Source organism: Coccinella septempunctata, chromosome 2, assembly GCF_907165205.1.
Source record: "Coccinella septempunctata chromosome 2, icCocSept1.1, whole genome shotgun sequence".
Taxonomy (NCBI): Eukaryota; Metazoa; Arthropoda; class Insecta; order Coleoptera; family Coccinellidae; genus Coccinella; species Coccinella septempunctata.
Window position 1 is genome coordinate 23,152,261 of NC_058190.1, and position 13,916 is coordinate 23,166,176.

Sequence of the window (13,916 nt, forward strand, 5' to 3'; positions counted from 1 at the left end):
TAAATTTATAACGGATTTAGTGTTTCCCTTTTTTTTCCCTTCAAAAAGTTTTCACTGAGGTATGTACAGACATTTTTGCTTGACAATATATAATAGCATAAGAAGAAATGGTTTCGGGCGATAAAAATCCTCCATGGCTTTTTGTAAGCACTGTTTTAATTCCCTTAGAGAGAGAGAGAGAGAGAGAGAGAGAGGGAGAGAGAGAGAGAGAGAGAGAGAGAGAGAGAGAGAGAGAGAGAGAGATAATAATGTAACTTTCCAATTCACAGATTTTCGAATCTTTTTTCTTCTGCATCTATTTCTGTTTCATCATTATTGAAAATTTCAATTTCCCAATCAAAATCTAGAAAAAATAGGCCGATTCTGTTGTCAGATTTGGAAAAAAAAAACAATGTGTCATCTGTTCTGTTCTAACTGTCGCTATACGGGGTGAGTCTTTGACTTCTACAAATATTCCAACGCAGTAGATTCTTGGGTTCAATAGGAACAACTATATCTACCATTTTTCCCGATTCGGACCTATAATAAAAAGATACAGCCATTTTGAGTTTTCATAATGAACTGAGCCACCCCTGAAAAAATACAATTAGCTTCAGATTATTTAGCTAAATCTGTGACATTACACACCTGTGGATCTTTTAAAAATACGGTCAAAATACCAAATTTTTCGAATTTCAGATATTTTGAATTTTTTTAAATTTTACTCGAAAACGGCGCATTTCACGATCGAAATTCATTTCATTCGATGAAACCGTTTGTGTGAGAAAGTGCCTGTAGAATGTAACATTTGTTTCTTGTTTCTCGATATCACTGATACTTTACGAAATGTAGGCACCAGTACAAAGAGCCGAAAAATGAGTTTTCACTTATAACTTGAAAATAAAAGAAGATAGAGGGATGCGGTTTTGGCCATTAACAATCTTTTGAAAATCGAGGTCGGAAACGTGCCATCCAATTTTCCCTAGCTCTTACGGTTACAGAGCTGCCATTCAATCCCATCGAATTTCGTCCACCCTGTACTCACGAACAACCTGGAAAGAAGAATGCAAACTAAAGAAGCACCAACCTTCTCCTGCTGCATCTGTTGTTTCATCAGCATCGTTTTCTTCTTGTCCTTGCACCTCTTGTTCTGGAACCAGACCCTTATGACCCTCGGGCTCAGTCCCGTCATCTCGACGAGCTGCTCTTTCATGAGCGCGTCTGGACGCGGATTCGCCGAGTAACAGGTACGCAACGTGTGCAACTGTTTCTCGTTGAGCACGGTGCGCACTCGCGTGGGCTTGCCGTCGCTGCCGCCCCCGCTACCCGCTCCGCCGCCGCCGGACTTGCGGGGTGCCCCCCCACCGCCGTTACCGCTGCCTCCTTTGTGGGAACCGCTCTCCGATCCGGAATCTGAAAAAGAGACGGGGTGAGTTAGTCGCTAGGGGTGCTATGTTGTACTCCGTTGCGCATGCTGAAGTGTCAGGGCGTATATTGCTCTGGGATATCGTTGGAAATCCTTTCGTTTTCTCTTTTGCTTCGAATGAAATCGAGATGTCGGGATTGTTTGAATTTCGAAAATAAGGTGATCTTGACGTCCTATATGAACATCAATTTGAAGTCCCAACAGTTAGTTCAGAACTTCATCACTGAATAGTTGAAAAGTTGAATAAATTGAAAAAAAATTGCGAAATATTTTATAATAGTTGGAGAGCCCAAGAGGGAAATTTGGGATTCACTAGAGCGTGTCAGATAAATATAAAGGGAGATACTTTGGACCCTGTAAAGTACCTCTACCAAAAATTTGATCTGTATACAGGAGGAATTGTATAGGACAGCCTGTCAGAATAGTAAAAAAAGTTCATTAGCCGTTTTCTCCTACAGACAGGAGATAACACATTCTTATGCTCATTTTTCCAGACTTATCCAAATCTGAAAACATAACCGACCTATCATTTCTAGATTTTCAGCTATAATTGAGATTTTGACGATTACGAAAAGATCTCATAACTTTTTTTTCTTTGAAGTTAAAGATTTGAAATTTGAACTTTCAGACGTAGAAGCTAGTGACAAGAGATTTTTCACAATTTAAAAATTACAAATTCACTAAAAGTTCGCATTTCAAAAAACGAAAGTTAGCCAAATGATTCGAAGTGAAAAAATATTTTCATATCATCAATGGATTCTACGTGAGAAAGTGCCTGTAAGGTTCAAGTTTCAGATCTGTAACTTCAAAGACAAAAATGTTATGAGAACTTTTCGAAATCGTCAAAATCTAATTTTCTCTAAAAAGAGCTCGAAAATGTGTCATCAGTTTTCTTCTAGCTGCTATAGTTCTCGAGATCCCCTCAGTAAAAAACGAATTTTGTCCACCCTGTACAGAGTGGGCAAATTTCGATGTTTTAGCCCTACACAGCTTTGAAACCAGTGGAGATAGATAAAATCTGATACCCCATTCTCGTTCTCTTTTTCTGAGAAACAAACAAGAGTAGTAGTCATTTTTGGCCACCTTCTTTAGTTTTCGAGTTGTAAGCAAAAATTGGAAAAATGGCGATATCTAAATAAATTTATATTTCCGCTGATACTGAGGATAGAGCTCTGAAATTAAAACATTATATGCAGGCACTTTTTTGAGTAGAATCCAGTGGCGTTCTTGCCTTTTTAGCAAGATTTTTAATTACGAAGCTATGACCCAAAGTTATGTTTCTTTAAATGGGAACACTAGATATCTGTGCAATTTTTTTTAGAGCTCAATTTGTACTGATTTCAAAAATATATAACAGCATATGATTTGTATCAATATAAATAACAGAAAATGGTCAAAAACCTTTTTTCTCAATATTTCTATGGTTTCAACTTTTGATGAGCATAGAAAAATGTATAGCATTGTATGATTACCACAATTTCCTTCTATTAGTCCTTTCATTTCTATGCTTTTTACTCAATTCCTCCAAGATTCAAATTTTGTGAAAATTGGTAGAATGCATAGAAAGAATGACATTGCCAGAAGGAGACTGGTCTTGTTATAAGAAGCTCTATTTTTCTGGGCTTGTCAAAAGTTGAAATCATAAAAATATTGAGAAAAAAAGTTTTTGACCATTTTCTATTATTTATATTGATACAAACCATATGATGTTATATATCCTTTGAAATCATTAATAATCAAGCTGTCAAAAAATAACACAGAAATCTAGTGTTCCCATTTGAAACAACATAACTTTGGGTCATAGCTTCGGAATTAAAAATCCTGCTAAAAGGGCGAGCATGCCACTGGATTCTTCGTAAAAAAGTGCCTTTATAATGTTTTTATTTTGGGATCTCTATCATCAGTATTAGCGGAGATATAAATTTATTTCAATATCGCCAATTTTCGCTTATAACTCGAAAACCAAAGAAGGTGACGAAAAATGACTACTACTCTTGTTAGTTTCTCAGAAAAAGAGAACGAGAGGGTTATCAGGTTTTGTCTATCTCCTGTGGTTCAAGAGCTGTAGTGCTAGAACATCGAAATTTGCCCACCCTGTACACCTGACGATTTTTTCACATCTTTGAGACCCTGCAGACGCTTTCCCCACCGCTGAAAGTGTATACATCATAGAACCTTTTTTTCTTTCTACCATTTAATCTTCAAAATCCACTAGGTCTCAACGACGCGCTCGAGTAAATCCCGATTTAGCTTCGTCGTCTCCCCAAACATAAGATTGATTGTTAGATAATTCACGAGAAATCTAGAGAGCCTCAGAACCCAGAACCGAACTCCTAGTCTCTGCCACATTTTACGGGATACACAAGAATCGATTTTGAACTTTGGTTTTGGCGTTCAATGAAGTCAATTAATCAATTCAAAATGGAAATCTATTTTTTCAAATCATCAATGAATATATTCATTGTACCTACTGCCCAATGAATAAAGTCCGAATATAGCCACTTACGATAACATTCTGATAACAAAGAGAATTCAAAGGCGAAAAAACATCAACGTACGCATCCGCCTTCATAATTCCCTCCCGATATCCGGTTAATCCATCTGAAAGAGACATTGTCTCCATTAGCGCAATGCTTCCTAATCCATGCGTCCCTTGTCCACTGGGGGAGGCGCTAAACATTGGCCAGCGGAAGCTTAGGCTCGCCGCCTTTGTGCATACTGAAGTATGCCTCGACCGGACTTCTGACCCCCTATTTTCACCCTTTCTCCGATACAAATCCGGAGATTTGTCATAAAACACACCCTTTCCAGTTTGCGTTAGATTTAGATAATTACGCGTGTGTTGTTTCAAGGGTCATTCGCTGCCCCGTCCGCCACGACCATTAGGGTAATTAGAATTTTATTTTTTCACTGTCGCGGAATGTTTTCCTAGACTACAGGTTTGTTTCGTTAGTCGGATTAGACGAATGCTTTGTGTATTTTTCATTCATTTTGTACTTTGCAGTCGGAGCGATCCATTTTAATCCACAGGGAGGGATTCATTCATCAGATATGGTTGGAAACTTCTCAAACCTTTTTTTTATTCATATTTTGCCATTCTTCCATGAATAAGTTTAGATGTTAAACTGAGAACTTTTTTGTTTTCAGTTTCCATGCTACATACTCAAATTCAAACGTTAACAGATAGAAATGAGGGATAATTTTCAAAATACTATAGCCACGAAAGAAGAAAACCCAATAAATGAGTACAAGTAGTCAAGTGGAAGTCGATATGACAATTTTCCTATACTTATACTACTTTTCCTCAATAGGTATTTTAACTTGCCAGCGTTCATATCAATATCAATTCTCACTTGTTGTTTACGTGAAATTCCAGATATTCAACAGAGAATTTTTCGTTTCAATAAATTATCGGGTGAAATGTTTTTTTTTCGGCTTGGGGAACGTAAAAAAGAGAAACTACTTTATGTGGTGGCCAACGTTTCGCAAATTTATTTTTGTATCATCAAGGCTCTACTGAGAAAACATGATGAATCAGAAGACTAAAGACGATCACAATCAAAACGTAAAAAATAGATATAAATTATGAATAATTAAAATCATAAAAGGTACAATTAGAAACATAGTCATAAATAAACACATAAAGGGATTTTTTTTTCAATACACAATCACAGTTGCGCTTTCTTTGTTCTAGGATATCACAGATGAAACAGTAGAATAATTAAATTAGGATATCACGGAAACAACATAAAACAATGATCTGACATACGCATCTCTCAATTACAAACGAGAGGAAAGCTAACATGTTTCAAAATAATTCAGGTGACTGTCTTTATTCTTTTTATTCATCATGTTTTCTAGAGCCCTGATGATGTAAAAATAAATTTGCGAAACGTTGGCCCTCGCATAAAGTGGTCTCTTTTCACCTGATTTCGGATATTATCGTCTGCTTCTGCAAAACCCTGCGATGCCAGATGTAGTTGACTTTACGAGTATTACAAGTATTATGTAAATTTCATAATGACCGAGATAAAACATTGTCACCTCCCGCTCTGCGAGTCAAAAATGTTACATTTCAAATAATCATTATTGAACTTCGAATAGAATCCAGTTAAATTTCATAGAGAATCTCTTCAAGAGACGTAAAAATAGTATCGTGATAAACTCCACAAATTTGTGAACTTCAGGCTGCATTTTGTAGATTGGTTTTTCAAGAATAAATTGGACAGATGGTTGATGGTCATTATTTTGTGTTGTAGTGTTCTTTATTTAGGGAGCAAATAAGACTAAAAAATGATGGACAACATTCTGAAAATCTTTCATAGTACAAAATTTTTCATTATTTTCATGTTACATTGCAACATTTGCTGTTGTAACTAACTATTCTACTGTTTTTTGGAAGAAAACTTCAACTTGAATTCATCGGAAAACTGTGCGTATTCTTGTTTTCAATTGTTCTACATGTGTTTTATACACAAACGAATTTAAATGTCTCCAGAGGAAAAAATCTAAAGGTGTCAAGTCTGGGAAGCGTGGTGGCTCTGAAATCGGCCTTCTTCTACCAAGTCATTTCTCTTGGAAATTATCGCCCCCCTAAATTTAAAATTATGTTTCCATCGTTATCTCGTTGATTTTCTATACTTATTGTTATTACTTCTTTAAGAAAAGATAAGATTTAAGTATATATCATTAGTTAAATATTCTTCAATGAATATATTCATAGTCAAATGGTGAATGAGGGTCCTAGGTCTTTCAGAAAATGTGCTCCATTTGTACCCAACGGTTTCGGACATACAGGGAGATTTATAACTTAAGAATGAGTATTCCGAGAGATTTATTCTCCAAATATCCAAATCTATATTTACTGGATCAGTTGAAGAATTTTGTTTTCAGAATAAAAAAAAACGAACGAAATTATATTTCAGGTTCATTTTCGAGAATACAGTCCTGTTTCAATCACACGCCAAGTGTTCAAGTATCCTAAAATATATAAGTATTTGAAAAATGTATTATTGAACTATGAATTCTTTCAGAACTATCGAATCTTGGGCAGAATGACGGGTGATATCTTTCTTCGAAAACAATTCACATAGTGAATATTCAATGTACAAAATGTCCATATTTTCTGAGATCAATACGAACTTCTTTATATAGCAGAGAAAACAAACTCACGAAATAAAACATTTTTTTGATCATACTTACCTGTCATTCTAATATTATTTGATAATTTCTCAAGAACTCATAGTTCAATAATACATTTTTCAAAAATATTCTCTAGACAACGTGAAAACAATACTCCAGGAAAAACTATACTCCAAAAAATATGGATTTTGATATTTGAATGATAAATCTCAATATTCTGAGGACCTGATTATCCTAAAATTGTATCTGCCATCTTGAAGGGTTATTGGAAGTCAACAAGCCCACAAAATTTCATTAAAATCGGACCACTCATTCTCAAGTTATAGATATCGAAAATTAAGGTCAAAATCTATAAATCACCCTGTATCTCGGAAAATAATGGCCTAAAGTACAAAGGAAGCAACTTTCTTGAAAGGCCTAGATGAGCTGCATTCACCACTAGCGTATGGCTGACCCCACGTGAAACAACCTGTATGTCACACCCTAAATGGGCAAGATTCCTAAAACTCCAAAATCGAAGGATTATTTATGGAAACTGTTTTCCATTAGTTATTAAATACACGTACAAGATTCGCTTCAAAATTCAGAAATTTCACCCTTCGAAACTTAGTGAACATTCCAATATGTAAAGGCTTGTGCCGCAGAATGCCTTTACTAAAGTCTAGTAATTTTTTTAATTCGACAACAGTGGAACCGATCAAGAAGCTATAGAATTCTATATCCACAGAGTACAAATAATTGTTTCTGTAATCTGTGTCTATACCTTCAACCGATGACATTCTAAGTCATTGTTTGTTTTTCTTGTCAAATGTGATCAACAAACTTGATGTTTATTAAGTCGATAGTGATCAGAAAACTTTCATGACCATTTTTGACTCGATGGCCGTTGCCGGATTGTGAAAATAACGTAGAATGTTCATAAGAGAGCAATTCTGAAATCAGAATTTTCGTAAGTGAATACAGACAAAATGGAATATGTTAAAATTCGAAAAAAAATATATTTCGATATATTTGAGTTGTATATGAGGAATTTAATGACATATATTTTGAAATCTAGGAAAATCGCCTTTTGCATTATTTGAGTTTTGTAATTTTCTTTCGCAAATGAGAAGGCCCGCTGAATAAGATACTCCTAAAGTGAGCGAAAACGAGAGATATTGTGTTAAAGAGTGTGAAGTAGGAAGTTCAGTAGTAGCTTGCGATCTTGAGATTGAAGCAACATAACGTTATCTCCTAATTACAAGCTGACAACCATCTGAATCCACACAGATCTACCAATAATGGCGGTCCGTTTGAGAAATACTCCTAACTAAATATATTACATATGCCGTTTATAACTGGTAGCATCTTGATGGACTCATGTATATGTGTGGGCTATTATTAATTAACAACTATCTTCTAACTTCCAGCTGAATTGTTAGAACACACGCAGTTCTATATTCCGAGGGGTGGAGGAGGACGGGGGTCCTGCTCCAGCCATCCTCAGGCCCGGATTGCCACCGACAGCCTTTGAAGTCCACATAAGCCTCCTGCAAATATTTACACAGTAAAAATGCCCAGTCTTCGCGGTTGAAGCCAAACAAACCTCGGCAAACATGTACTAAAATGCTGTTTGAATCATTGCCGTTGCTGACCGTTCACGTGGTGATCTTTTTTCGTGAAGAAAGAAGGGAGAGGCAAGGAGAATTGCCTGCGACTAATTTCGATAACACAGAAATTTCTCGATTCTCTAATTCCCGCATTAATGAGGAAGTACGCAAGTATATTCAAAAGTTATTTTTTCAACCATATTCAATCTTGATTGCTCTTCGTTACTCTTGATTATACTAATGGCAGTTTGCACCATAGACATATTAAACACATGGACACGGCATAGAGAGAGAGGGGGTGCGGCCGAAATAAGATAGAGCTAGTATGGGCAAAACATTCGTTTGCACTTTGTATTTATCGAAATTTTCAGAATTTTCTCATCAATTTTAGATCAGCTTTTAATGTCGTATCCTTTTTCTATTATGAAAGTAATAATGGTGTCCTCATAGAGTGCAATTAATAGTACGAAATGAGTTGCGAAAAGACAGATAAAGTGAAATTTCACAGTTATAGTAACTTCGAATGTATTAATCCATTTATTATATCATAGTTGAATTATTCATTTCAAATCAATAAATGTATGTAAATTTTTTTCTCATCTAGATAAAATAATACTCAAGAAGCACTTGAGAGTAGAAGAGAAAATTAGTATGCTGATTGTTATGTCTATTTTTCAACCTTTTGATCAATATTGATCAATGAAATATTTTTTCAGATATTGAACCAACAAGAAATCAGAATATTGTGTTGGCTAAAAATGTGCTCAATTGTTTTTATTCAAATCAATTTATTCACAAACTTTTCATGAACTTATCTGTTGTATTTTCGGAGGAATAGTTGCCGAAAGCAAAAATTGTGCTCTTTAGTTCTAATTGGATCATTAAACGCAATCTAAATGATACTAATATTCGTTCAATTTTTATATTCGATTATAGGTATCTACTTGTTTTTTATCTCTAAAGGGCGCCAATATACAAATAAAGTTCAGAAATTAATACCTAAATTAAAAGAATTATGTTTATAATCAATCATCGAAATATTTCTAAGCAAATTCCATTTCTAATTTTCCCTATATTATATAATAAAAAAAATCGAAATAAATCGTATGCGCTTAGCGCTAAGGCGTTCTAAGGAACGTTTTCTTGCCCATACTAGCTCCATCTCATGTTGGCCGCACTCGTGGCTATTGAAATTCACTGGAAGGGCGCGTCCATGTGTTTTATAGGTCTATGGTTTGCACCGTTTGATTAAACAATAATTAAACCGTACAAACAGCCATTATTGAAGCAGTAGGTATAAAATAAAAGACCTTATTGATTATTCAAAAATAATCACCAAGTTGACTGAATTTTATGGTTGGAATTAACTACACTACTAGTGCACTTAACTCTCCAATCTGTAGAATGCTTGAACACTGCAATGAATTTAAGTGGTAGCGCCCACAAAAGTAGCGTAGTATTAATACTCAGTAGCATTGAGTATTAATACTCATGGTATTAATACTCAATGGTAGCACTGACATGGCACATACATGACAAAGGCGATTCTTAATATTCAGATATCGCACATCTGAGTGAAGTTTCAGTTATTATTTTGCACCACATTTGTCATGCATGTGCCATGTCAGTGTTACGCTACTTTGGTGGGCGCTCTCCCTAAGAATAAGATGGATTTATTCTTTCATAGTTCCAGTTCCTTGAAGAAAATATTGAAAAACCACTTCCTTACAACCCATTAACTTTTTAACTCCTTGTACCTAATTTGAATTGTTTGTTTACCATGCTAATTAAATTCACTGCTGATAGTTTATCATTGAAATTGTTTAGTTTTACTTAGACATAAGAAATATGATTTTAATTTATACTTCTGTTGACCATTTTTCTTTTCTTGTGATCTGTAAACACAATTTTTGTGAGTATTTAATTACCTCTATGTGCTCCATAAATGAAATAAATAGATAAACTACTGCTTATTATTTCTGGTTATTATTAATATCATCTTACTCTTAGTGAATGTTATAAATTCTCCTAAATATCTAACGTATGAACAGTCAACGAGCGCGTCAACCATTGTGAAAAGATCCTTTCTGAAATATCTTATTATTATTAGCTTATTTTCAGTATTCCTTTCAATATGTCAATATTCGCAAGGCATCCCCTGGCATTTTAATATTGCTCTGCAGTGTGTCAATTTGAAAAGGTACCACCTTCAATATCTTGGCCCCATTAAAAATCAGAAAAAATGCAAGAATGGGTTAACTTTGGTTCTTACAGAGACATTTTATACTGTTGGTTCTAATCAATTTGTATCAATCCTGTGAGTCCGATGACAGCAACCCCTAAAATCTCAAATGGGAAGGGGTTTCAGTGACACCCTATTTCACAGATAGTAATTCCGAAAAATATAATAAAGAGTAGAATAGTTGCAACAAAAAAAGCTATGAAGCATTAAAAAAAATTTTTTTCTATAAAATATTTTCAAAATGCCCATTATTTTGTATATAAAAGAATAACTTATTGTCAAATTGGGTCCCTACTTTTCAACTTTCAATTGTTAAACATCTCGAGGCTGCGTTTCGTACACAGCAATCTTTCGTCGTCTCCAGAGGAAAAAAATCTGAAGGTGTAAAGTTTGGGGACCTTGGTGGCCATGATGGAGATGTAGAACAATTGGAAGTAAGAATACGCACAGCAAGCCGAGAAATTGTTGGAGTTTTCCAAAACGTAAGAGGCGAATTTAAAAAATAGATAATATGTTTTTGTCTTCAAAGTGATGGACAACATTTTGAAAATCTTTTATGGTAACAAATATTTTATTATTTTCATGTTTCATTGCATCTCTTACCATCGTAACCTATTTTTTCTTTCAAAAAAGTGTAAGGCATTTTTGAAAAGGCAAATGAATTATCTTTAAAACAAGGTGTTGCACAACCCCCCTTCTCATTTAATATTTTAAGGGTTGCTGTCATCACGCTCAAAGGGTTGATACAAAGTAATTGGAAAGAATCGTATAGAATGTATCCTACGGATGGATGGGGGCCGAAATTTAAAAGTGTTACCTTCTCAAATTGATACTGTATACAGGGTGTTTCTAAACTGATATGCGAAAAACTTTGAAGGATGATTTTTCAGCTAAAACAAAGGCGGGTCTTTCATATAACTTTTTGTTCAAAATCCCTTCCGCTCTAAGTTAATACTCTTTAAAATTGAGGCAAAATAATCGACTATTTTCAATATCAGGTGATTTGTTCATTATTATTTATAGGCTGTGACTAGAGTCCCGACTCGGGATCTGTGTCCAGTCCCGACTGACGAAATCAAATGACTCAATTACCAAACAAGTCTCTTGTCCTTACTCGGGATCCTTGTCCAGTCCCGACATTGTAAAAGGGTTTTGAGGTTAGGTATGTTCGCAAAACTTATATGAATAGTTTCGACAAAATTCGAGGAGAGATTGCTTATAAAAAAATAGTTTGGGCTTTTTTTAAATCAAGATTGAAAATACAAGAGAAAATGCTATCTTGTTGTATTCTCAAATGAGAATGGAAGGAGCAGCAAAGTATTCAATTCTAACTGGTGAGAAAGTTGAGAATTGCTTAGTATAAATTGATCCAGAAGATTTGGAAGCTGCCAAATATATTTGTGAAATGTATGATATTTTATACGAAATAACGAAACAATGCTGCGGCACCTCAATAAAATGTATTTTTATTTGAAGTGTACGAAAATTTAGCCAAAAAGGTAAAGGTAGTGGTTCTATTTAACATGTTCACCTTAGATGTTTCATTTCAAGATTGCTCTTTTTTCTCTTTATAAATGTTGATTAGAATATAAAATATACTTCAACAACATATTTATCTTTAACAACTCATATCTACAATCCCGATTGAAATATGAATCATTGTTTCTATTTGACTGGGTATAAGCTTATGATTTGTACTGAAAATTGAGTTTTTCGCTACTTCTTTCACTGCTTAATAATTTCAAATCACCAGTTCAGTGCATCGTTGAATTCGGGACAGAATATCAGTCCCGAATTTATTGACGTCACTCGGGACTGGACACGAGTCCCGAGTCGGGACTCTAGTCACACCCTTATTTATAACATGTTTTTTTTTTTTATTTATATATCGTAATATTCAGAAAAATTTAAAAATTAAACTTAATGTCATTATGAAATAGCCTGCTTGACTTTTCAACGTTTTGTAGATTGTAATGTTATGTGGAGAGACTAAATATTTTTTTGTGATCAAAGGAACAATTCTATGAAAGACAGTCAAGACACAAACAAGTTTCATATTGAATTCCTCTTCTAAAATGAATTTGTTATATGAAAATGCAGACATATCAAGAAGTTCTGAGACAAGATAATTAAGACTTAAGGCTTGCTTTTTTCACTATCTTGTAATGACATTTCTGGTTGAAAAAGAAAAAAACATAGAAAACGGTCACTCTGCTAGCATTATTCATTTGTTGAACTCCATTTTACTGAATATTCTGTTAGATGTTGAATAAAATTGATTATCCCGATGTAACTTCAAAGGGCTGTAACTTGGAGGGGAAGAGGTTTCGAACAAAAAGTTGTATGAAAGACTTCCTTAATTCTGGGTTAAAAATTACCCATTAAAATTTTTTGCATCAATTTAGGAACAAGCATATAGCAATATCTCATATTCGGTGTATCTGTTGTTGTGACCATGAAGAGAATGACCAGTGAATAATGGCTCATAAATAACGAGTGATTAATGAATATTTGATATACAATCTGTGAATAATGACTTATCAACCACAAGTGATTCATGAATGTCCATGTCTCAAGGAAAGAGATAGATTATGCATCCATTGTGGATAAACGTACATATATTATTTCGTACAGGTACGGGTACGAGCGCATTCGCCATTTAGTACTCGGTGTGACAAATGTCCAACGCTTTTTTAGAGCCCGCCATTGTGAAATAAGTTGTATTCTCTAGATCTACTTATTTTTGAAGGTGAATCTTTCCATTTTAAGTGATAATTTGTATTATTATCTGCAACATCGAAGAGCCAAAATCTCGTGCTTACTGTATCAACTCGTGTATCAACCATATGGGTTTCGTTTATAGTTAGTCTTTGATTGGGAATGATGATTAATAGAATGTCATGAAAAGGTTCATTTCGATAAATTCCACACAGAAAAACATTCGAGACACCAGTGTAAAAAATTAATTGAAATTCAGATCAAAGCCTCTCCAATAAAATTGATTTTGTTTCAGAGATTGGAAGTGAAAACCCTGAAAAGTTTCAGAAGATGATTTTCATTACATAGAAATATTGCCACTACTAGTTAGACGTCCGCACCCAGCGTAAAATGGGATAAAGAAACGGTAAAAATAATGCTCTATCCAGTTTTATGTCAGCTATCTACTCGATTAATTGTAAATGTGGCTTGATCGGTAAACGAAACAGATGGATATTTTCTTCGATTTTACCAGATTATACGATGCCTCGACCAAAAATATTTTCAGGGTTATAATCTTGTAGTTGTGATGCTTATACCCTTTGTTCTTCCTTTCGAAGTCTCACTACTCCCAGCTATGGACCTTGAAATTGAGGTTAGTTATACTATTTTTAAAATTTATTAGTGGATTTCTGCAGTTTGAGATTGCTACAGGCATCTTTCGAAAATTTCAGAAATTCCAAAAAAAAGGACTCCGCCGACAGATCGTATTTAGAGCTCAATACATGAAAAACGCATTTGACTTAAGAGGATGATAAATCTGCCGTCTTGTATAGTTTGC

At 34.6% G+C, this 13,916-nt stretch overlaps 1 protein-coding gene across 2 annotated transcripts in view; it reads right to left on the bottom strand.

Annotated features, from left to right (window-relative positions):
• Positions 1-13,916, bottom strand: part of LOC123308217 (insulin gene enhancer protein ISL-1) — an 85,471-nt gene that overhangs the window by 13,166 nt on the left and 58,389 nt on the right. For both annotated transcript variants that reach the window (XM_044890791.1, XM_044890790.1), the window contains exon 4: positions 1,067-1,392. In XM_044890791.1, the coding sequence (XP_044746726.1) occupies positions 1,067-1,392 (326 nt within the window). The remainder of the gene's footprint in view (positions 1-1,066; positions 1,393-13,916) is intronic.